Below are 25,265 nucleotides of genomic sequence, written 5' to 3' on the forward strand. Positions count from 1 at the left end.
ATCAGCGCGTTATACGAGAGAGAGAGTCATTTATGTCAACGTTGTTTGAATATATAAGAGTTTATGATGTTGTTTCAGTTTTATGAGTTATTTGAAACGTGCACATTTGGGTAATTAACTCCTTCATGTCTGTGAATTGAGTTAAGTTATGCATTTCCATAGTTTTCATCAATCTTGTAAGTGACTTTATTGTAGTAAATACATTGGACACGATGGAGTGAACATTAGTTAGACATGAGCATGTAATTGATATCTCAGCTGCATTGTTGTCATCAATTTCATACTGTCATTTAGTGGGTCCAGGTAAATATTTAGTCTGAAAATGTGTTTTCTCTTTGTACAGAACAAGTGTCACTGTGTCAGTTGTAAATGTTTCTAGTGGGATGAGACATGCTTGAATTTACTTATTTACAGCTAGTCATTACTTTGTAAGAAAAGTGATATATGCACTGATAATGTAATGTACTGAGCATTTGTTATACATGTATGTTTTTATTATTTGTCATTCAGAATCAATACACTGTTAAAGAAGCAATCACTGCAGCAGCGCTCTCTTTTATTTTATCCTTCTTTATTCTTCTTTAATCTTTTTGTACTACTTCTTCAGAGGTACTACACAGCCACATTGCATTTTTCCCCTCAAACCCATTCTGAAACAATGCTATGATATTTCCCACACAGAAAGCTATAGATCTGGCCAGTAAGGCATCTCAGGAGGATAAGGCCGAAAACTATGAAGAGGCCCTGCGTTTATATCAGCATGCAGTTCAATATTTCCTACATGTTGTCAAATGTAAGTATGCAGCAGAAATTAAATATCATCCATCAAGAAGAATGATTTTAGCTTTGGAAAACGTACTGGTTACTTTCGTAACCTCGGTTCCCTTAGAGATAAGGGAACGAGTACTGCGTTGCAAACGCTTATGGGAAAACTCCTTTTCTCGAGAATATTGAAGCCTTTATTTTAAAACGCATTTGCTACAGCACAGGCGAGAGCATCAGACCCACGTGAGTGAGCTGATAGGCTGTGCTGTGGGCAACTGCACGAACCAATGGCGGATAGACAGAAGCGCGCGAGCCAATCAGGGCGCTTGGCGCTCTGTCACTGTCAAGCGCGCGAAACTACACGTGACCATAACATATAAATACAGATAGAATCCGCCATTTGACAGGTATAATCGACTGAAGCGACAAACCTGCCATAAGAAAAATAGCACAGCAAGGCAACGCAGTACTCGTTCCCTTATCTCTAAGGGAACCGAGGTTACGAAAGTAACCAGTACGTTCCCTTACGAGAACGTTCTCTCGTACTGCGTTGCAAACGCTTATGGGAACGTTTCCATTTAAAACGCCGTGCTATTAATCTTTTGGCCGCTCTGACTCACCAGAGTTCCGGGAAGTACAGAATAGCCAGGATAAAAAGAGACCGAACATCGGGCCCATCAATTATCCGTAATAAAGACTGGCCAGAGCCAGTCATTTAACCCACAAGGTGATAGCCGTGTGTTTAATATCAAACTAGTCTGGGTCCGCAGAGCCAGAGTCTAGACTGAAAAGACTGTAACTGCAAAGCAGGGACATTAAAGTTATAATTCATCGGATCTGGCCAAAGCCAGTCACTTAGTCCACAAGGTGAAAACCGTGTGTTCAATATCAACTAGACTGGGTCACAGAGCCAGTGTCTAGACAGAAGAACTGTAGCTACAAAGCAAGGGCATTAAAGCTATAATTCAACAATGTGGACGGAGCGGATATCCGGCCGCCGCACATATGCTATAGATGGGAATACCCAAGTGACCATGGTTCAAAACTAGTCTGGATCCACAGAGCCAGAGTCTAGACAGAAAGAACGCATGTCTGCAGAGCAGGGACATCCAGATTATAGAATCTCACAAATGTGGACGGAGCGGACCAGCCGGCCGCCGCACAAATGTCTTCAATGGGAATACCACTTGACCAAGCCCACGAAGAGGCAACACCTCTCGTGGAATGAGCTCTAACACCTATGGGACAAGAGAGGCCCAGTGAGGTGTAAGCCAGGGCAATGGCGTCAACTATCCATCTGGACAGTGTGGTTTTAGTGACCGGGAGGCCCTTGGATCGGCCCCCGAAACACACAAAGAGCTGTTCAGACTGTCTGAAAGAGGCCGAACGCTCCAGATAAATTCTCAAAGCTCTGACTGGGCAAAGCATGAGAGAATCGCTATCCTCCTCGGAGGAGGGGAGAGCTGACAGAGAAATAACCTGGGCTCTGAACGGAGTTGAGAGCACCTTAGGAACATATCCATGTCTTGGCCTAAGAATGACCTTGGAGTCATTAGGACCAAACTCCAGACAGGAAGCGCTGGTAGACAGCGCCTGTAAATCCCCTATTCTCTTTACTGACGCCAGTGCTAGAAGCAGGGCGGTTTTCAGAGAGAGAGACTTAGGATCAGCTGACTGAAGTGGTTCAAAGGGAGGTCCCTTAAGAGCCCGCAGGACCAAGGAGAGGTCCCAGGCCGGAACAGACGGTGGCCGAGGCGGGTTAAGCCTCCTGGCGCCCCTGAGGAAGCGAACTATAAGGTCGCTTTTTCCTAAGGAGGCCCCGGCTTCCAATACGTGAAAAGCAGCAATGGCTGCCACGTACACTTTGAGAGTGGAGGGGGAGCGACCCGCGTCCAACATCTCCTGTAGAAAAGACAGTACTCTTGGTACTTCACAAGTGTATGGGTCGAGGTCTCGAGCTAAACACCAGCTGGAAAACACTGACCATTTACTGAGATAGAGGCGTCTGGTAGACGGAGCTCTAGCTTCCTTTATAGTATTCAGGACGCCCTCTGGGAGGTTCTGGGGTACCCGTTGAGTGGCCATACATGTAGGGCCCATAAGTCGGGACGGGGATGCCAGATTGTCCTGTTGGCCTGAGTCAGGAGGTCGCGCCTCACTGGGATTGGCCACGGGTCTGCTACAGACAGCTGCATCAACTCTGGGAACCAAACCTGGGTCCGCCAGAGAGGAGCTACTATAATAGCACTGCGCTTTTCGTGTTCCTGATCCGTTCGATGACCTGAGGGAGCATCGAGACCGGGGGGAACGCATAGAGAGGAAGGTTGGGCCAGTCGTGGGCCAACGCATCCCTGCTCTTTGAGAAAAAGATTGGGCATTGACAGTTGTCTTCTGAGGCGAAAAGATCTACTTCTGCCTTCCCGAAGACCTCCCAGAGTAGGAGAACTGTCTGAGGGTGGAGAGACCATTCCTCTGGGGGAACTCTGCCCCGAGAGAGCATGTCTGCTCCTGTATTCAACGTGCCTGGCACGTGAGCTGCCCTGAGCGAGCGCAGATTGGTGTGAGCCCATAGCAAGAGCTGTGAGGCTATGGCAAACAGGTTGCGGGACCTGAGGCCGCCCTGGCGATTTATGTAAGAGACCACCGACATGTCCGTCCGTACCAACACGTGGTGTCCCGCCAGGTATGGGAGGAATGTTTTTAGGGCTAGAAAAACTGCTCTCATTTCGAGGCAGTTTATGTGTAGGCGTTTCTCCGAGCTCGACCAGAGGCCGGAGGCAGGCCTGCCCTCGTACAGAGCTCCCCAACCGGAGTTGGAGGCGTCTGTTGAAATCATCCTCCTCTCTGAAACTACCCCCATGCTTACGCCCTGCTGGTACCAGCTGGCGTTTTTCCAAGGGGCCAGGGCTTGAACACAGCGCTGGTCCACCTTGATAATCAAGTGGCCTGAATGCCAGGCGTGGGGTGGCACCAGAGGAGCCAGCCACAGCTGAAGAGGACGCATACGCAGTAGGCCTAGTTGGAGTACTGATGATGCAGAGGCCATCAGGCCAAGGATCCTCTGAAACGTTCTGAGGGGTACAAGAGAGCCCTCTATGAACGATGCCGTGAGCTGCTGAATCGTTAGAGCACGGGCCGGTGTGGGCCATGCTCTCATAAGTACGGAGTCGAGAACTGTTCCCAGGAACGTGATACGTTGGCTGGGCAACAGAACACTCTTTGCAACATTGACCCTGAGCCCTAGACATTCTAGATGGCTGAGGAGCCAGGCTTTGTGAGTATGTGACTCCGCCTCTGACTGGGTCAGTATGAGCCAGTCGTCGAGGTAGTTTAGGATGCGCATTCCCCGCTGTCTCAGGGGGGAGAGAGCTGCATCCATGCACTTCGTGAATGTACGAGGCGCTAGTGCCAGTCCAAATGGAAGAACTGTGTACTGGTATGTCTGCCCCTCGAAGGCGAATCTCAAGAATGGCCTGTGGTGGGGGTTCACTTGAATGTGAAAGTAAGCGTCTTTCAGATCTACTGAGAAAAACCAGTCGCCTGGGCGAATCTGCGCCAGGATATGTCTGGTCGTGAGCATTCTGAACGGCCGTGACATGAGAGCCTTGTTCAGATGTCTGAGATCTAAAATGGGTCTCAGGCCGCCGTCTTTCTTTGGAACAAGAAAGTATCGGCTGTAAAAACCTGACTCGCTCAGAGAAGGGGGGATCTTCTCGATGGCCCCTTTCGCCAGCAGACTTAACACTTCGGTGCGGAGGACATGACTCAATGTGCCCCTTACCGTGGTTTGTATAACCGCGCGAAAACGCGGTGGTCTGCGGGCGAACTGAAGCGAGTAACCATGCTTTATGATGTTCATCACCCATACTGAAACTCCGGGGATAGCTTGCCAAGCTAGAGCCCGCAGAGCTAGAGGCATTATCATATCTGGAACACCCAGAGTGGGGGGCTCGGACTGACATGTATGCATGTGAGAAATTATGCTCGATTTGTGCTTTGTGTGGGTCGCTGTTAAAACAGCGTTTGTTTGCAGGGGTGCGTGACATGTGACGGGCCCATGAACTGCATTTAGAACTGCTGCAGCCGCCTGAACTGAAGAGGGAGCCGTGAGCAGTAGTCGAGCGATTTTTGGGGCTGGTCCGGCCGCAGCGGGACAGTGACCCCTCTTTGTGCCGGTTAGGACGGCTTCTTGGGCTCGTGATCGAGCGTCAGCTTCGGCCGCGGGCCCTGGCGCTTAGGGAACGGGAACCGTTTCGCTGGCTTCATGTGCTTACTGGTCTCAGCCGCTGGGCGGGGCTGGAGGACCTGGGACACCACTTTCTCAGGTCGCGGCGTGCTCTTGGGGCGCCGTTGGACTGAGCTGGAGCGCTTTGGTAGAAAGTGTCTCATGGCGCTGGAAGCCTTCTGAGCTTCAGTGAAGCGATCGGCGAAGCCGCTGACAGATGGGCCGAAGAGACCTGAGGCTGTGACGGGCGAGTCGAGGAAGGCAGTTTTATCCGCGTCCCTGATCTCGGTTAAGTTTAGCCAGAGGTGGCGCTTCATTACCACTAGGCTGGCCATATTGCGGCCCAGGGCTTGAGCGGTGGTCTTCGTGGCCCTCAGTGCCAGATCCGTGGCACTCCTGAGGTCTTAAAATGTGTCTGGGTCCGGGCCTGACTCATCCATGGAACGGAGAAGTTTGGCCTGGAAGGCTTGAAGCGTCGCCATGGCGTGAAGTGCAGAGGCGGCTTGACCGGCGGCAGCGTATGCGCGGCTGGCAATGGCCGAAGTAGTTCTGCACGGCTTAGAAGGGTGCACCGTCTTAGACCTCCAACTACCTGCAGTGGGGGGGCATAAGTGTGCAGCGACCGCTTCCTCCAGTGGGGGGAGAGACACATATCCTTTCTCTTCAGCGCCGTCAACAGTGGAGAGCGTAGAAGAGGCAGATGAGCGCGTTCGCGCTGAAAAGGGCGCGCGCCAGCATTTTGTGAGCTCTTCGTGAACCTCAGGCATAAATGGAGCGGCGCGCTGACGAGGGGCCTGCTGGCGCCCCGGCAGGTACCATTCATCGAGGCGGCTTCTGGCGGGCTCAGCTGGAGAAAGCCAATCGAGTCCCAACTCGTCAACAGCGCGAGACATGACACGGAGAAGTTCGGCGTCAATGCTCGCTCGAGTATCAGAAAACTCTAGCTGAGAGGGGGGGGCGGGGTCCGCGGAGCCCGACCAATCCTCGCTCTCAGATGCCGCCATAGAAAGTGCGTCATCGACGTCATCCGGAGATGCGCCGAAAGAGACGAGTCCAGCCGCTTCAGACGAGGGGCGCTGCTCGCTCCGAGAGAACAGGACAGGCGAAGAAGGCGTGGGCGAGGCACGAGGAGAAAGGCCCGGCGTGCACTCGCTAAACTCACCGCGCTCAGGACGCCTCTGATCGCGCCGCTTCTTCCTACGGGGCTCGTGGGGCGCCGAAGACGGAAGGTGGGCGGAATCGGTCACCGTCGAAGACAGCCTTGAACGGAGAACGGAGACAGGCATCCCGTCGCAGAATTGGCAGCCGCCTTTCATGAGCGCTGCCTCGGCGTGCTCAGGGCCGAGGCAGGCCGCACACTGGGTGTGTCCGTCGGATGCATGCAGGGAGACCCCGCAGCTCTCACAGATGGAGAGAGGCATTATGCCGCGCTGTGAAAACAGCGGTTTGCTCTTTTAGATAAATATGCAATGAAAAGGATATAATTTTTCGTCGGATGCCACAGGGAAACGCTCAGCTGGCGAGATGCCGGGATGCGAAGCTGTTCCGGTGGACGGCTTTTCCACGACGAGGGCTTCTTACGACCGGAGAAAATCAGCGACGAGGTGAGTCGAGCTGAAGGAGATTAAATCTGTCAAATGGCGGATTCTATCTGTATTTATATGTTATGGTCACGTGTAGTTTCGCGCGCTTGACAGTGACAGAGCGCCAAGCGCCCTGATTGGCTCGCGCGCTTCTGTCTATCCGCCATTGGTTCGTGCAGTTGCCCACAGCACAGCCTATCAGCTCACTCACGTGGGTCTGATGCTCTCGCCTGTGCTGTAGCAAATGCGTTTTAAAATAAAGGCTTCAATATTCTCGAGAAAAGGAGTTTTCCCATAAGCGTTTGCAACGCAGTACGAGAGAACGTTCTCGTAAGGGAAACTATATTATTCCTGTCATATTATTTGTTTGTGTCCAGACTGTAATAGTTTGATTGTTACTTTATAGTTACACATTCTAATTTATCAGTATGTTAAGCAGAATACATCACAACAGGGAAGGCTTTTTATATCTTTAACTCTTTTTATTTTAATTTTATTTTTTTACAAAGATGAAGCACAGGGTGATAAGGCCAAACAAAGTATCCGGGCCAAATGTGCCGAATATTTAGACCGGGCTGAAACGCTGAAAGAGTACTTGAAGAAGAAAGAGAAAGCCCCTGCAAAACCAGTGAAGGAGTCCCAGTCCAGTGACAACAGGTGGGTGTGACTGAATAAATACAAAAACATATATGCATACATTCGAAATGTGTGCTCGATTTCTGTGAATCAGCTAAATATAAAAATAGCAAATATTAGCCAATTATTTCTGAGCACAATAACATGTCCAGTCTGAATACCCTACTTAAAAAAGCATCTAATCTGGCTCTGATAGACCCCAATTGACCCTTTGCAGGGAGTTTGATTGACAGGCGATCTGATCAATCATAATCCGCCATCCGACGAATCCGTCATTTTTGTCCGATAAAGCAGTCAGGAGAGTTAGTAGATTAACGTTGGAGGATTTGAACTTGAAAAATGGTGTGTACTGACGTCTTTCCACAACAAACAACATTCCTTCTTATGTTCATTCATGTTTATTTGATGCTGTAAATTAACTAGAAGGTTCACGAGCAGCTTTAACTGAGGCTCTACAGCGATCTGTCAGACACATTAAAGAGTTGGAACATGGTGTGTCGTGAGAGCGGCGTGGCTTGTCAGTCAAAGCAACAGTAACTAAAGGGGGTGGGTCTTTGCGAACGGTCAATTGTTAAGTGGTTCCTTAAGGCTGACTAATCGATTGGCCATTCAGATAACCCATGTTTATTTAAAATAGTAGTTTTGCATATCCCTAACTGCTAGTGTGTGTTCACATGTCAATACAAAGGTATGTTAGCTACTGAGACTGTTTTGTTGAACATTTTTCTGTGATTAATCACACCTAACTTTAAAATTTGTAATATATTTTTTATTTTGTAATACATCATTTCACATTGAATCTCCAAACATAAAGAGGGTATATATTTTAAATATTTTATTCTATTTAAAAAAAAAAAATTTATTAGGGTTGTCAAAATTAATGTGTTAACGCATGCATTTAATTTTCAGTTTAACGTGTTAATATATTACATGCAATTAACACAGCATCCAATTTTTCCCATCATCCTTTAGCTAGTGTTACATAATGTTTACACTCTTATTCAAATGCTTTTAAACCATTCAAGCACGACAAGACACAAAAGAGAATGCAGTGCGTTACTGGCTCGCATGTCTGTGAATCTATCGTCTGTGTGACACACACACACACGAAAATAGTTCCATAAGAAGCCAACGCATCAAGTTCCCTTTCGAGAGGTCTCTCCTATTGCATAAGTAGCTTAGGCTATGGGAAAACTCCTTTTCTCGAGAATATTGAAGCCAAATTTTAAAACACAGTGCAGCTGCACAGCATACACAGATGAATGGCAAGAGCGGTCATTGGCTGTGCTGCGGCAACTAAAACTAAACAAGCTAGAACTAAACCCCTGGAAAAAATTTTTGGGGTATTTTGAATGGGTCACACTCACAGTCACAGACACTTGTTCATTCTAATTTAATTTTAATTTAACATAATCTTGTCGGTTAATGAATGGAGAATGATCGCGTTGGTTGAAGGTCGCAGGAAAAAAAAAAAACCCGAAATGAATCCAGTTTGTTGATAGGCCCCTAAAAGAAAACATTTCTAATTTCCGTTTAGTTTAAGTTTTTCAACTAATAGGCTAGTTATATTTATTTCGATTAGCATAAATGTTTTTTAATAGTTTTAGTTTTACTTAACTAACCCTGCCTGGGCAAAACATCGACAGAACTGTCAATTTTCCAACTCTTTCAAGCCACTAATATTTACAAATATTCACAAATTATTTAATGCCGGTCTGGGACACAATATTAGGCCACAATAATGACACAAATATTACAATAATGACTCAAATGTGGGAAAGAATTATTTTTATTTATTGTCCTTTGCTGAGTTTGCTCCCCTTGCACCTTATGTTTAATCTTTTCAAATTACGGAAATTATTTCAAAATTCGGATTTAAAAAACGGCTTTGTACTCAGGCTGAACTTCTATACCCACAAACGGTTGACTCTTTTTTTTTCCGAGTCGTGTATTTCACTATGAACTGGACGATCGAAAGGGCAAAATATTTTAATCTTCATTTTACAAAAATATATTGGATATATGAAATGTAATAATGTTATTTAATGAATAATCAATGTAATATGAATAAAACACGATTTAAGTACAAAAATTGGAACACTCTTTAATTCTGAAAGGAGAAGCTTATGCGTACCAACCAACCTGCCACATTTTTTAGAAATGGCAAAAAATACATTCGTCTGATATTTTTCAAATATTTAAAACACACAAATTCATAGGGCATTCTATCGGTTAAATCGATATTTTGTGTTATTCAGCACTTAGATGGAAATGTACCGAGTTAAGCCAATACGACCTGGATTATTTTCCTTGTTTAATAACTCCTTATGAGCATAAGATAGAATTGGATTAAATGATCCGTGCTGAATTCGTCTGGTCTGACTCAGTTCATCATTGATTGGGAGAGAACAGTTCAAACTTACCGGCTGTGGAAATCAGTGTGCGTGTCTCATTATACTATAAGCAAAACGCCGTAATATAACACGCGCTCTGTGCAACCAAAACGGCGTTTCTTACGGCGTTATATGGCGAGATGAACGGCGTAAAAAGCGGCGCTTTCCATGCACACTAAAACGCCGTCGAATACGGCGTCATTTACGTATTTCGCGTGTTTTTTACGCCGTTTGTAATTACAACGGTGTATTTTGCGCCGTCAAATGCGGTTTAAAACGCCGTATTTGACTAGTTTGGCTGTAAATGCGATTAATCTATAGCGTAATTCTAAACCACTTGGCTTGCCATATTATACGCATTAGTGTGTTCGCCATTGCGTCACACTTTTTCTAAAAGAGCAAATTTGAGGCGCTGTTGCAAATGCCTCGAATCGGTGGAGACCGTCACTTCCTCTGCGCTTCCTGCGCGTCTGGGCCGTTACCATGCGAAAGCTGCACTCGCTAAGGGTGGCTGCCCCGAGTGTGACAAGATGGATCTCCCCACCCTGCGGGCTCAACTGGCTGATTTCACCGATGATGACCTCGCTTCCCGCTCTCTCTCCCTTTTCTTGAGCCGCGTAAAACTGCGCCGCGCACAAAGGATGTCAGAGCGGACGGTCACGAGCAATGTTCAGCGCCCGCGGCTAGCTCTCTTTAGCAGCAAGAAAGCTAGAAAAAAGCTTAGGTAGCAAGAAAGCTACCCCGCCCTCGCGTCACGCAGAGCCCTCTCGAGCTCTCTGCATGACCTAGACCAGGGGTGCCCAACCCTGATCCTGCCTATCGAGTGTCCTGCAGAGTTTATCTCCAACCCTAATCAAACACACCTGAAGCAACCAATTAAGGTCTTCAGGATCACATGAAAATTAAAGGCAGGTGTGTTTGATTAGGGTTGGAGATGAACTGTGCAGGACAGTCGATCGGCAGGAGCAGGGTTGGGCACCCCTGACCTAGACGGACACTGAGTGAGTTTTCAAATCTGCGTCACTTACCGGCGAAAGGAGGAAAGAGAGTGTTTTAGTCCCGCTGAGGTCGGACCAACCTCTATTTCTCACACATATCCCAGTCCCCTCTTTAGTTCGGCGGCTGGAAATGTCAATATTGCAGCAAATGAGCCTGTTATAAAACATGCACACCTGCAAATAAACGACGACACAAAACATGACGCTCTCTTCTGTGCTCACTATAACTGAAAGCCTGTCATTTCCCCTGTGGCTCAGTGGCGAATTCTAAGGTTTTTTCGTTCAAATTTCGTTGTTCAAATCCCAGCTCTGGTGGCAGAAAAAAATATGCTGTTCTCTGAGCTCGCGGCCAGCTTTCTTACGTACAGAAAGCGAACCCGCCCCTCACGCCCTCCCATTCACATGGCAGGGGTTGAGTATTTATGAGCGTTTAAACATATGAGTCCACGCCGGCCCTGCCCCCGCGTGACTCGCTTTTTACAGAGACAGACTTTATTCTTCTGTGGCTCAGTGGTGGAATCTGAGACTTTCGTGCTAGAGACCCGAGTTCGAATCTCGGCTGTTCTGAATCTTTTCACCAAAGTGAACAAGCTCGCGCCGCCCCCCGCCCCCGCGTGACTCACTCTCTTTGGCGGTCGGGCTCAACTTTGACCCCGCCTCCCATGTAATCCCAGCAATATATGCTCCCCTGCAAACATAAGATGTTCCACATTCCCCAGGCCCCTCTTCTCAGGTGGCTGGAAATGTCGATGTTGCAGTCAATGGGCCGGTTACAAAACACGCTCACCTGCAAACAGACGCCGGTTTTACGCCGACGCAAATAAAGCACAAAAAGAGTTTTTTTCTGTCTGTGTCATATGTAGGTTACATGCCCACTATGAAGTACGCACCCCTACACACAAGCACTGTTCCGAGGTGCTCAAACTGTTGGAAAAGGGAGCTGTCGTTCCGAAGAAGGGTGGCAGCCTCCGGCCCATCCTAGATCTCAGACACCTGAACAAGTGCTGATGAAGCGCCCGTTCAGAATGCTGACAACCAGCATAAATTTCATCTTATTTCATATATCTGTTACATGTTTTTAATTTGTCAATGCTATTTCCTAATTTCATTCACCCCATTTTTTTTTTCTCCCACAGACATTATGGATGCTGCATCATCATCTGAAAAACAAATCCATGACAGATTTCTTCATGTTCATAATTTCACCAATCTGTGGATATTATCCACCAATAATAAAAACATCCCTGGAAAAGCATTCACTTCCTTGTCACACCAAGCAGATTGCAGTCATAACACACACACCCATAAACCCCCGGAACCACACATGGGTCAAATTTCACATACCATAGGGGCATCATAAAACCCCCATATTTGGACATATCCTCCTGTCATAAACATATGTCATAAATCAAAAGTAACACAATGTCCCCCATATTAACTACTGACAGAAACAACACTACGTGATGTGGCTTTACTTATTGAGAGCTGACGATGGTCTTTTTGACACACCACCTCACGGAACATTTCTCTGAAGCGTGAAGACATGAGGTTATAGAGGATGGGATTGACCACTGAACTCAAGTAGAAGAAGACACCAGAGAGAAGATGCACATACTCAAAGACATGGTGGTTCTCTGCAGTCCAGTCATTAATGTAGCTCCACATGACACGATCAATGTGAAAAGGAGCCCAGCAGATTCCAAACACAATCACCAATGCACCTGTGAGATATTAAAACAGAGAACGCATTAAGTATTATAAATTATTATTATATTTAAATTATATTACATTATATTATAATGTGGCTCTCAATCGCTAGTGGATCATGTTAGATAATGCATGAACTTTACCTGCCCGGAAAAAAAATTACATTTACTTATTTTTCTTTTGCATGTTTTTGCACGTGCAAATTTAATTTAATTCCATAATGTGAGATTGAATAGTGAGAATTGGACCCTAAACTAAAGTGTAAATAAAGAATGGAATATCAATCTTCCCTTCTACTAAATCTATGATTGGCCCATTCCAGTTGATCTACAGCAGGGGTGCCCAATCCTGCTCCTGCCGATCGACTGTCCTGCACAGTTCATCTCCAACCCTAATCAAACACACCTGCCTTTAATTTTCATGTGATCCTGAAGACCTTAATTGGTTGCTTCAGGTGTGTTTGATTAGGGTTGGAGATAAACTCTGCAGGACACTCGAATTTTGAAGTAAATTTCACATTATGGAATTAAGTAAAATCTACTTAACTGAGTTAAGTTAAATTAACACAAAAAATAAGTAACTTTAACTTGACCAGTTAAAGTTTGAGTAATTTCATTTTCTACTTATTTGAAGTTTACTTTGCAAAATTCTGTTCCAGTACATTTTACTCAAACAATTTAACAGTGCATTTAGTATGCGTTTACAGTGTATGTTTACTTAGAACATCCAAAATATACTGTAGATATTGTGTAGAGTATAGACAACACATCTAATAGAAGTAATGTGGTACCCACCCGAACACAGAGACCTCAATAATTGGTACTCAATACACAATAACGGTAACTTTCGTTGGATCATTTTTGAGTATGAATGTGTCATTTTGAGTAGCAACTGAAAAAACACCTGGAAAACTGTGAAAAATGCAACATCATTAATTATTCATGCCCCAGTGCATGATGGGAACACCAGTATCAGAAAGTTGAGTAGGTTTTACAAATTTAATTTTTTTATTTTATACAAATATGTATGCTTTAATTTCTACAAGCTTCAATTGAGTACTAGTGTAGAATTGACTTTGTTTTTAAAATTCGTGCTTTTTTTCTGTAGTATTTACTTGAGGAGAATTGAGTTCATACATCCACTAAAAATCACCAAAACACCAGTTAATACGGAAAGTGACGTTAGTTCTGAGAAAATTTCATTGTTTGCACACTACTGTCATCTATAAAGCAATGTCATTCACACATTTGAAGTGTCCAGATACACTTAGAATGTGTTTAAATCTCTAAAACAAACTGTTACTCTTGGCACGCGTCTGTGCTACTGACAGTATTTATGTTCTTGACCAGATCTGGAGTATTTTGTTTGTATCTCAGAATCAAAGTATCAGCATTTTTTGAGGATGGCCACACAGAGTAAGTGCTGACCAGCCATTACAATAAGCCAGATGTAGACTGACGCTATTCCTAAATCAGATCCCCTTTGTATTTACAATAACATGACAAGAGGCTGATAAAGCACAGATGAGTATTTTCTGTTTATCAGGACAAATTATTCTCAACAAAGGTCCATGAGGTTTCCTCAACTGTAAAACCCTACGCACAGGACAAGAATGTGCCATGACTAAAAGAGCAGGATTTGACTATTTCTTTCTTTAAAAAAAAAAAAAAATTTAGAAAAGAATACTTGAGTTTTTCAGTTTGAATAATGAAATCTGGAACTTTCTTATTAACAGTCTTTCACTGCCAACACTGATGAATTTTGTGATTTGTAAACCCTTGGTTAACATTCTTTTTTCATACAATATCAATAACATCAGTGTTGTGGAAAGTTACTTTCAAAGGTAATGTGTTACAAAATTGTGTTTCTTCCTAAAACATTTTTGCTACTTTTTATGGAAAGTAATGTTACACTTTTGCGTTACCTTTTCTCACGCAGAAGTTCAACACTCTTACTTCAGCAATAAAAACAAATAAATTCAATTTGTGATTTTATTTTTGAAAGCATTCTCACTTTACAGCATTTTAACACTAAAAGTGCCAGTGCTTTTCACAGTACTGTATATTGTTTCACAGCAGCTTTACAGTGATAATAGGAGATTACAGTAACAGAGATTGTTTAGGCTTTACAGCAGTGTTCTTCAGCCCTGCTCCTGAAGGACCCCCAACACTGCACGTTTTCTTGTCTCCCTAATCAAACACTCCTGATTCACAAAAAATTAAACAAATGTGATGTTTAACTGAAGTCATTTTTGTCTATATGGTTGCGTTGGTTCATTGAAGGTCAACAGCACAGACATTGGGTAATAAAGTGAGATTAAATACATAAAGTAGGCTATATATCTGTGTTATTTATGTTACAGATTTGCGTAATATTCTGACATTGACATATAACTCAATGTTTACACACAACACCTCTGCATCTTACTCATGATTTTCTCTCAGAAGAGCTGTCAGTCAATAAATGGGAAAACAAACTTGCATTACTTATTTGAAAAAGATATTTTAAAATTAACGTTACTTTATTAGTTACTTGGGAAAAAAAGTAATCTGATTACTTGTAATGAGTTACCCCCAACACTGAATAACTGTCACGAATTCAGCCTCTGTGGCTCCCTCCGCTCACCACCAGAGGTCATCATCACCTGAGTACTAACTCTTTGGACTTCATTTCCCATATACCCCGTACCTGTGGCTGATTTGACTCACAGGTGTTTTCCATTGACTCAACTATTTAAACTGTTCTCCCAGCTTCCTCATTGCGAAGTCTTGTCTTGCCATGCAAACATTTCTGAGCATTTATTCCGTGTGTGATTTCCCGTGTATGACCTGGACTGTTTACTGGACTCTGATTCTTTGCCGCCTGCCTATTCTGATTCCATCTGCCTTGTCATTTGATTATCCTGTGTGTTTGCCGCCTGCCCTGATCTTCAGCCTGAACTCTGACTTTGATTCTGCCTTATCTACATTGTGTTTGAAGCCCGTGATTGAACTCTGCCTGTTTGACTTGCATTCTGTTTTAATAAAGCTGCATATGGATCCTCACGATACTGACTCCTCGTTACAGAAGACTTCGCCAGATCTCGATCCAGCAGCATTCTACCACTTCACCACCGAGGTCACTGCTCAAGCATCGGTCCTGGCCACACACCAGCAGCAGCTCAACCGATTGACCTCGATTACTGAAGAACTGGTAAAGGCATTACAAACACTTCGTCTTCAAGTACCCAGCGATCCTGCTCCACCCCCCACTCCACCTCAAGCACATGCTATTCCCAACACCTCCAGCCCTCGTCTCGCCTTCCCAGAAAAATTTGATGGATCTCCAGAAAGATGTAAGGGATTCTTACTTCAATGTTCTATGTTTGTCAATCAACAACCCATGTTGTACCCTGCAGATGAGAACCGCATCGCATTTGTGTGTTCACTTCTCACGGGGAGAGCGTTGGATTGGGCTACTGCAGTATGGAGTGAGGATAGACCAACCTTCCCTTCATTTAGAGCTTTTATTCAACGCTTCAAAGAGGTGTTTGAGCACTCCGCTGGAGGAAAGGAAGCGAGTGAGCAATTGCTATCTCTCCAGCAAGGAAGGGGTTCGGCGGCGGATTATGCTCTATCATTTCGCACTCTCGCAGCTCAGACAGGGTGGCCAGACGATCCTCTCAAGCTCCACTACCGTAAAGGCTTGTCTATGGAGTTGCAGTCTGAACTTGCCTGTCGCGACGAGGGAAAATCACTGGAGCAATTCATCGAGCTGTCCATCAAGATCGACAATCTCCTTCGATCTCGTCGCACCAACCGTCTGCCCACTTCTCCCATGACACTTTCAACAGTTAACTCAGACGTAGAACCCATGCAAATTGGCTTAACACGCATCAGCGAGGAGGAGAGAGAGAGACGCATTCGACAGAGCTTATGTTTGTACTGCGGATTACCGGGACACCTAAGAGCAACCTGCCCTACTCGTCCACCCCGCAATCCCACTGTGGTGAGTTCAATTCCCAAATCCACTACTAGTTTAGAGATTTCAGTCTCTCTGGAGATAAATGGGAGGGTCATTGAGACAGTAGCATTGATTGACTCGGGGGCTGCAGGAACTTCATCGATATGTCTTTCGTGAAAAATAATAATATTCCCCTTGTTCCCTATGACTCTCCCTTGGCAGTCGCAGCGCTAGATGGCCGACCTCTGGGCTCCGGTTGTATCAAATTCACCACTGAAGATCTGCAGTTGAGCACCGGAGTCCTCCACACTGAAACCATCCGTCTGTTTGTCTTTCAATCACCACAAAATCCCATCATCCTCGGTCTTCCATGGCTGGAGCTGCACAACCCCTCTATCTCATGGACTAAGAGACAAATCACTCAATGGTCAGACTTCTGTCTTCACAACTGTCTTCACAACATGCCCGTCAAGAAGAGGAGCGAGACTTCTTTAACAGATCCACTTCCCAGTGTCTATCAGGATCTAGCCGAGGCGTTCAGCAAGGTGAAAGCATCCCACTTACCTCCTCACAGAGCCAGTGACTGTGCCATAGATCTCCTCCCAGGATCACAACCTCCCAAGGGCAGAGTTTTTCCGCTGTCACAACCCGAAGCAGAGGCTATGAGATCCTACATTCAGGAGGAACTCGCCAAAGGTTTCATCCGTCCTTCCACGTCACCCGCATCAGCAGGCTTCTTCTTCGTCAAGAAGAGAGATGGAGGTCTTCGTCCCTGTATCGACTATCGATCTCTCAACGACATCACAACCAAGTTCCGTTATCCTCTACCACTCGTCCCTGCTGCTCTTGAACAACTCAGACAAGCAAGATATTTCACCAAACTGGACCTTCGTTGTGCCTATAATCTCATTCGCATTCGTGAAGGGGACGAGTGGAAGACTGCATTCTCCACCACGACGGGGCACTACGAATATCTTGTTATGCCGTTCGGCCTGTCCAATAGTCCTTCCGTGTTTCAGGCTTTCATTAACGACGTTTTCAGAGACATGCTGAACCAAGGGGTAATTGTTTACATTGATGACATCCTGATTTACTCCGAAACTTATGAGGAGCATGTTAAACACGTCAGAGCAGTCCTGAAACGTCTCATTCAACACCAACTGTACGCCAAGGCAGAGAAGTGCGAGTTCCACCAAGAGACCATCTCCTTTCTCGGGTATGTGATTAGCTCTGGAGGGGTCGCCATGGACGAGAGGAAGGTACAGGCGGTAGTTCACTGGTCCCAACCTACCACTCTCAAGGAACTACAACGCTTCTTAGGATTTGCCAATTTCTATCGGCGGTTCATCCGTAACTTCAGCAGTATCGCTGCCCCTATGACATCCATGATCAAAAAGGGAACCCAACGTCTAACCTGGTCTTCAGCAGCTATAGCAGCGTTCCGTTCACTAAGAGAGAAATTCACGACCGCTCCCATCCTGCACCATCCCGATCCCGAACGTGAATTCATAGTGGAAGTAGATGCTTCCAGCACAGGCATTGGGGCAGTGCTTTCACAACGCCAGGGTGAACCTCCCAAACTTTTCCCCTGTGCGTTCTTCTCCCGTAAATTGAACTCTACCGAGCAGAATTATGACGTTGGCAACCGCGAACTTCTCGCAATGAAGGCAGCATTCGAGGAGTGGCGTCACTGGCTGGAGGGGGCTAAACATCCGTTCACTGTTCTCACTGATCATCGTAACTTAGAGTATCTGAAATCAGCCAAACGACTCAACCATCGACAAGCCAGATGGTCGCTCTTTTTCACCAGATTTGATTTCAGAGTTACTTATCGTCCAGGCTCTCAAAATACCAAGGCGGATGCCCTCTCTCGACTTCATGAGTCGGACCTCCTATCGCCAGATCAAGAACCCATCATTCCATCAACTATCATTCTCGCACCTGTGCAGTGGGACATACTAACCGAAATCGCAGAAGCCCAGGTCATCGAGCCACCACCGGCTGAAACCCCACCCAACCTCACGTACGTTCCACAGGCCCTAAGACAGAGAGTAATGCAAATGGTACACAATAACCCTAGTTCCGGTCATCCAGGTATAACGGCTACAGTACAACTCCTCAACAATAAGTTCTGGTGGTCTTCTATACGAACGGACACCATCACGTTCATTCAGAATTGCACCATCTGCAATACTTCGAAATCTCCACGTCAATTACCTGCCGGCCTTCTTCATCCATTACCCATTCCACGAAGACCATGGTCACACATCGCCATTGACTTCGTGACTGACCTACCACTTTCTCAGGGCCACACTACCATTCTCACGGTAATTGATCGTTTCTCTAAAGCCTGCAGACTGATACCTCTTCCCAAACTCCCCACTGCCCTGGAAACTGCTGAAGTTCTCTGCAATAATGTCTTTAGATTCTATGGTCTACCGGAGGATGTAGTCTCTGATCGGGGTCCACAGTTCACCTCCCGAGTCTGGTCCGCTTTCTGTCAGCTACTGAACATTAATGTCAGCCTAACCTCCGGATACCATCCTGAAGCCAACGGTCAAGTGGAAAGATTAAATCAGGAACTCACCCGCTTCCTTCGCTCATATTGCCAGAAGAATCAGTCCGACTGGAGTCACTATCTGCTATGGGCCGAGTATGCTCAAAATTCACTCTGCAAGCCATCTACAGGTCTCACCCCCTTCCAATGCATCCTAGGCTTCCAACCCCCATTGTTTCCGTGGTCTGGAGAACCCTCAGACTTACCTGCAATTAACTCATGGTTACAACGCAGTGAGGAGACGTGGAACAATGCTCATGTCCATCTACAAAGAGCAGTTCATCGCACCAGAGAACAGGCCAATCGTCATCGGCGAACCAATCCCAACTACCAACCAGGGCAATGGGTTTGGTTGTCCACCCGTGACATACGGCTCCGGTTACCCTGCAAGAAGCTCAGTCCCAGGTACGTGGGTCCTTTCAAAATTATTAGACAAATCACTCCAGTTTCATTTAGATTAGCCTTACCTGACCATTACCGTATCTCACCCACTTTTCATGTCTCCTTGCTCAAGCCCGCTGGTGGTCCGAGAGGAGAGGAGGTCCTAGATGAGGCTGGTGACCAGAGAGCTCCTCCCATCATCATCGATGGCCAGGAGGCTTACCGGGTCCATGAAATCCTAGACTCTCGTCGTCGGGGCAGGTTCCTCCAGTACCTCGTGGACTGGGAGGGATACGGTCCAGAGGAGAGGTCCTGGATCAATGCTGATGATGTTCTAGACCCTTCACTCACTACTGATTTCCACAGAGACCACCCGGACAAACCTGCCCCAAGACCTCGAGGAAGACCCCGGCGTCGTTTGCCTCCTCGCGTCAGGAGCCACTCACAGGGGAGGGGCTCTGTCACGAATTCAGCCTCTGTGGCTCCCTCCGCTCACCACCAGAGGTCATCATCACCTGAGTACTAACTCTTTGGACTTCATTTCCCATATACCCCGTACCTGTGGCTGATTTGACTCACAGGTGTTTTCCATTGACTCAACTATTTAAACTGTTCTCCCAGCTTCCTCATTGCGAAGTCTTGTCTTGCCATGCAAACATTTCTGAGCATTTATTCCGTGTGTGATTTCCCGTGTATGACCTGGACTGTTTACTGGACTCTGATTCTTTGCCGCCTGCCTATTCTGATTCCATCTGCCTTGTCATTTGATTATCCTGTGTGTTTGCCGCCTGCCCTGATCTTCAGCCTGAACTCTGACTTTGATTCTGCCTTATCTACATTGTGTTTGAAGCCCGTGATTGAACTCTGCCTGTTTGACTTGCATTCTGTTTTAATAAAGCTGCATATGGATCCTCACGATACTGACTCCTCGTTACAATAACATTGACTGGACAAGAATGTGTGATAAACCTGCAAAATAAATTTACTTTAAATATTTTAAAGGAAAATATGTGCTACGTAAATAGGTCAAAAGCAACTGCGTGAAAAGACTTTTTAACTTATTTACGTCAAACCTTGCATGATGCGTCTTGACACGCTATATTATCTAACCCAAATTCAAGTGTATAAATGTTCCTCAACCCAGTGTTAAAAGTGGCTTAAAAATTGACCCTTGTAACCTTCCTAATACATATTCCTGGTCTTATTGTGATTATTCCTGGTCTTATTGTGATTATTTCATCGCTGCAAAGTATTCCAAAGAAAATAAATGTTTGTCTTTCTAATATTTAACCAAAATGTAATACTTGCTCAGCCTCTGAAAAAGTTTTTTTTTTTTTGGGATGATGTCACCAAGGACACTTTAATGTTAACCAAAAGGTGCTTCATGTGATAATATATAAATGAACTGAATTTATTCAAAGTCAAGAAAATATCATTTAACTAAATTTACTGAATTGGTTACAGTGGTTCACAACATTTTTGACTCAAAGGCCAACAGCTATATTAAAATATTATAAGGATGGAGGATAATTCTTTTTTATTGCTTAAAATTGACAATCAAATATTTTAGAGCTTGGCATATCTAGAACACTGCATGTAAAATGTATGAAAATGCCCATGGTGTCAGGTTTTGTACAAACGAAGCAGGCAAGATGGTAAGTTTGATATTTTAATAGCAGAATGGATCGGAAACAGCTTGAAAGGTGAGTACACAGGAAGTAGATAATTGGATGAAGCTTAACTGAATAACAAAGTCTCTTTCTCTTGCAGATGCAGATGATGAAGATTCTCTGAAGATGGACTGAAGACAGGCTGAAGAAGATCGGGATCGACGGTAAGTATGCCGGTAGGTGAAGTAGAGAGTCTGTGAGTCATGAATGGACGCCAGCGATGAGGGCTCTGGGACGGGCAGCGATGAGGGCTCTGGGACGGCCAGCGATGAGGGCTCTGGGACGGCCAGCGATGAGGGCTCTGGGACGGCCAGCGATGAGGGCTCTGGGACGGCCAGCGATGAGGGCTCTGGGACGGGCGGGACCAGCGGTGAAGAGGGCTCTGGGCTGGGCGGGACCAGCGGCGAAGAGGGCTCTGGGCTGGGCGGGACCAGCGGCGAAGAGGGCTCTGGGCTGGGCGGGACCAGCGGTGAAGAGGGCTCTGGGCTGGGCGGGACCAGCGACGAAGAGGGCTCTGGGCTGGGCGGGACCAGCGGCGAAGAGGGCTCTGGGCTGGGCGGGACCAGCGGCGAAGAGGGCTCTGGGCTGGGCGGGACCAGCGGCGAAGAGGGCTCTGGGCTGGGCGGGACCAGCGGCGAAGAGGGCTCTGGGCTGGGCGGGACCAGCAATGAGGGCTTTGTGCTGGACGGGACCAGCGATGAAGAGGGCTTTGAAAACTCTGGCTCTGGGAGAACAACGCTGACTGGCTCAGGCGGGCAGGCGACTGGCTCTGGCTCAGGCGGGCAGGCGACTGGCTCTGGCTCAGGCGGGCAGGCGACTGGCTCTGGCTCAGGCGGACAGGCGACTGGCTCTGGCTCAGGCGGGCAGGCGACTGGCTCTGGCTCAGGCGGGCAGGCGACTGGCTCTGGCTCAGGCGGGCAGGCGACTGGCTCTGGCTCAGGCGGGCAGGCGACTGGCTCTGGCTCAGGCGGGCAGGCGACTGGCTCTGGCTCAGGCGGGCAGGCGACTGGCTCTGGCTCAGGCGGGCAGGCGACTGGCTCTGGCTCAGGCGGGCAGGCGACTGGCTCTGGCTCAGGCGGGCAGGCGACTGGCTCTGGCGGGCAGGCGACTGGCTCTGGCTCAGGCGGGCAGGCGACTGGCTCTGGCGGGCAGGCGACTGGCTCTGGCTCAGGCGGGCAGGCGACTGGCTCTGGCTCAGGCGGGCAGGCGACTGGCTCTGGCTCAGGCGGGCAGGCGACTGGCTCTGGCTCAGGCGGGCAGGCGACTGGCTCTGGCTCAGGCGGGCAGGCGACTGGCTCTGGCTCAGGCGGGCAGGCGACTGGCTCTGGCTCAGGCGGGCAGGCGACTGGCTCTGGCTCTGGCTCAGGCGGGCAGGCGACTGGCTCTGGCTCTGGCTCAGGCGGGCAGGCGACTGGCTCTGGCTCGTCAGGGCCAATGAGAGGAGGAAGATCGCTGAAGGCTCGGCTGACTTCCGGATGATGAAGGGTGGCGTGGTGAAGATGGCTGGCTCTGAATCGGATGGCTCAGGCTCTGGATCGGATAGCTCGGATTGGATGTGGAGATCTGGCTGGACGATTCCCACGGACAGAGAGGAACCGCACACCCATAGCGTGCGATCAACGAATTCCATAAATGTCCGGTGGATATCGTCAAGCAGTAGTATCTGGGTGAGAGGATCCTCTAGTCCACCCCAAAAGTGCAATTTAAGATCCTCCTCCTCCCAGCTCACATCCTGATAGAGATCCAAATAAAACTCTGCATATTCCTCAAGAGATCGACCATTCTGGAAAAGGTTAGTAGTTTCCGTGGGGCTCTGCATTATGGTCTGGTCTTCTGTCAGGTTTCGTACAAACGAAGCAGGCAAGATGGTAAGTTTGATATTTTAATAGCAGAATGGATCGGAAACAGCTTGAAAGGTGAGTACACAGGAAGTAGATAATTGGATGAAGCTTAACTGAATGATAACAAAGTCTCTCTTTCTCTTGCAGATGCAGATGATGAAGATTCTCTGAAGATGGACTGAAGACAGGCTGAAGAAGATCGGGATCGACGGTAAGTATGCCGGTAGGTGAAGTAGAGAGTCTGTGAGTCATGAATAGATGTGTATCGACGAGACCAGACAAAGAGTGAGTGACTGAGTGCTGCATATAAAGGTGAGCTGGTAATGGGATCCAGGTGACGGTGATACTACTTAGAGGAGAGTGAGTGCAGCAGGTGTGCGCCAAGGAGGATTCTGGGGAGTGTAGTGCAGAGACAGATGAGGAAGACAGACGGTGGATGTGACACATGGTGCTATAAGATTTTATTAATTTACACTGTAAAAAAAAAAGTCATTTCAACTTAAATTACATTTAACTGACTTTAAAAAAATTTGTTGAATCTTGTGTAAAAAAAAAAAGTTGAAAATTGCTTAACTTATTTTGATGAGTTAAAGCAATGTAATGTTGTGATAAATTACTGATATAAATTTTCACAGTGTAACTGACTTTTTCAGGTCTAGAAATCACACTTTTAAAACTAATGCTACCTTATACATTAAGGTTTTCCAATACTGTGGGAACTCTGGTTCCTCAAAATAGTTTTTGAACTAAATTAAAATAACAAATACCATGGCTTTAGCTTATTTTAATGTTTGTTTAGTCTTATTTTACATCATTTTAGTTCATCCTGATGCCCTGTGGAAGTTTTCTGATGCCCCCTTGTGGGCCCTGGCCTCCAGGTTGAGAATAAGTGATTATACCAACAAACGTAATTGAGTTATATGAGGTACATAAGTATCTCCCTCAAGGTAACAATTACAAGTTTACACTTTTTACTCTGTACTTTTCAATCCTTTCCTACTTCATCCCAACTTTTCATCATCCAGTCAAGCCCAAATATATAAAATCCTAATTAAAGTTCCTTAGATTTTGTTTCAGAATGAATATCCTTTTTCATTTGGAAACATGTCACATTATGAAAACTGTGAATGCTGTTTCGTGTTGAATCTAACTGTTACTGGCATACAGATACCAACAGCAGAGGTAAGCACTGGAACGGGACTCACAGAGCATTTTTGTGACTTGCCGATGACGTGCCCTCTGATTCACCCCATCCTGATTGAGCCCAATCTTAGAATCGAAACACTCCCTTTCCCGATGCAGCTGCAGGCCGATCAGCACATACAGCACAGTGATGGTCAGCATTGGCAGCACGAAGAACAGCAGCGCTGTCACTTGGACCAGCAAGTTGTAGATCCATCTATCATGCACCACGGTACACACCCCCGAATCTGGGAAAGTGAGTCCAAAACGGGGCCTTAACGTCTCCACGCCATGCAGACTGGTATTGGGCAAGGCACACAACAGAGAGACGGCCCACAACACGAGGATAACGCGCTTGGCATGAGCATGCGTGGCCGTGTGTTTGGCTTGCAGGGGATGCACCACTGCTCTGTAGCGCTCAGCACTCAAAGCAGTCACGTTGAGCACAGAGGCAAAGCAGACCGTCTCAAACAGGCAGGTTTTGAAGTAGCAGCCAGCAACGCCAAACAGAAAAGGGTAGTTGCTCCAGAGATCGTAAAGCTCCAGAGGGAGGCCGAGCAGCAGCACGAGGAGGTCAGAAATGGCCAAGCTGAACAGGTAGTAGTTTGTTGTTGTGCGCATAACACGGTGACAGGGAATGACAATACAAGTCAGACTGTTGCCCAGCACGCCAACTAGGAAGATGAACAGGTAGGTGACACACATGGGCAGGAAGAAGGGTGAACGGCAAGGGCCGAGGTACTTCTCCTGGTAAGCGGCGAGGCTCAGACAGAGGTCTGACTGGTTCACTGTTATGTTTTGACATTCTTCCTCTTTGGCGGAGCACCATGATGCATTCACAGCCGTGTAGAGGGAGTCTGGAGAGGAGCAGTTGAACTGGATCATTGGTTACCAGGAGGAAATCACCTGCAGAGGTTACAACAAAGACAGACAGGGTTAAAGGGGTTTTAATTATTATTCTATACTATATCAATTACTTATACAGTTCAAGTAAGATTTTTTAAAAGTCATTACCTTATTAAATTATTAAAGGTATTAATACATTATTAATTATATATTATTAAATATAATAGTTGTAATCAAAATTATTCAACCCCCATTGCAAATCAGGTTTATTGGCAACATTTACAGACTTTCAGCAGTTTGCAATGAACCAATCAAACAGTAATTGAAATAGCTCAACACAACAAATGTTTCAAATGTTTCCCCAAATTCAACTAAAAATGTAACTTTAAGGACTTTTTCAGTCTCAAAATTATTCAACCCCTTCTTGGCAAGCATCTTTACTTAGTAGAACACCCTATTGTTTTCATGACCTGCTGCAAATGAGATGTATAACCAGACACCAGCAGTATTTCTGAGGAATCTTAGCCTATTCCTCATGA

At 46.4% G+C, this 25,265-nt stretch overlaps 2 protein-coding genes across 2 annotated transcripts in view; one reads left to right on the plus strand and one right to left on the minus strand.

The window, feature by feature from the left end:
- The window catches only part of LOC307162215 (uncharacterized protein), a 31,995-nt gene extending 20,147 nt beyond the window's left edge, over nt 1-11,848 (plus strand). Inside the window, exons 8-10 of the mRNA XM_079877420.1 lie at nt 682-793; nt 7,083-7,230; nt 11,737-11,848. Coding sequence (XP_079733546.1) covers nt 682-793; nt 7,083-7,230; nt 11,737-11,764 — 288 coding nt within the window. The 3' untranslated portion in view covers nt 11,765-11,848. The remainder of the gene's footprint in view (nt 1-681; nt 794-7,082; nt 7,231-11,736) is intronic.
- Nucleotides 11,849-12,034: 186 nt separating this feature from the next.
- Nucleotides 12,035-24,765, minus strand: LOC307161805 (neuromedin-U receptor 1-like; the record flags this gene model as incomplete). Its single annotated transcript, XM_079876749.1, has 2 exons — nt 12,035-12,321; nt 23,904-24,765. 2 exons carry the CDS (start codon nt 24,763-24,765, stop codon nt 12,035-12,037), a joined length of 1,149 nt encoding a protein of 382 aa, XP_079732875.1.
- Between the last annotated feature and the right edge of the window lie 500 nt (nt 24,766-25,265).

Source organism: Squalius cephalus (assembly GCF_949319135.1).
Source record: "Squalius cephalus genome assembly, chromosome: 7".
In the NCBI taxonomy this organism is placed as follows: Eukaryota; Metazoa; Chordata; class Actinopteri; order Cypriniformes; family Leuciscidae; genus Squalius; species Squalius cephalus.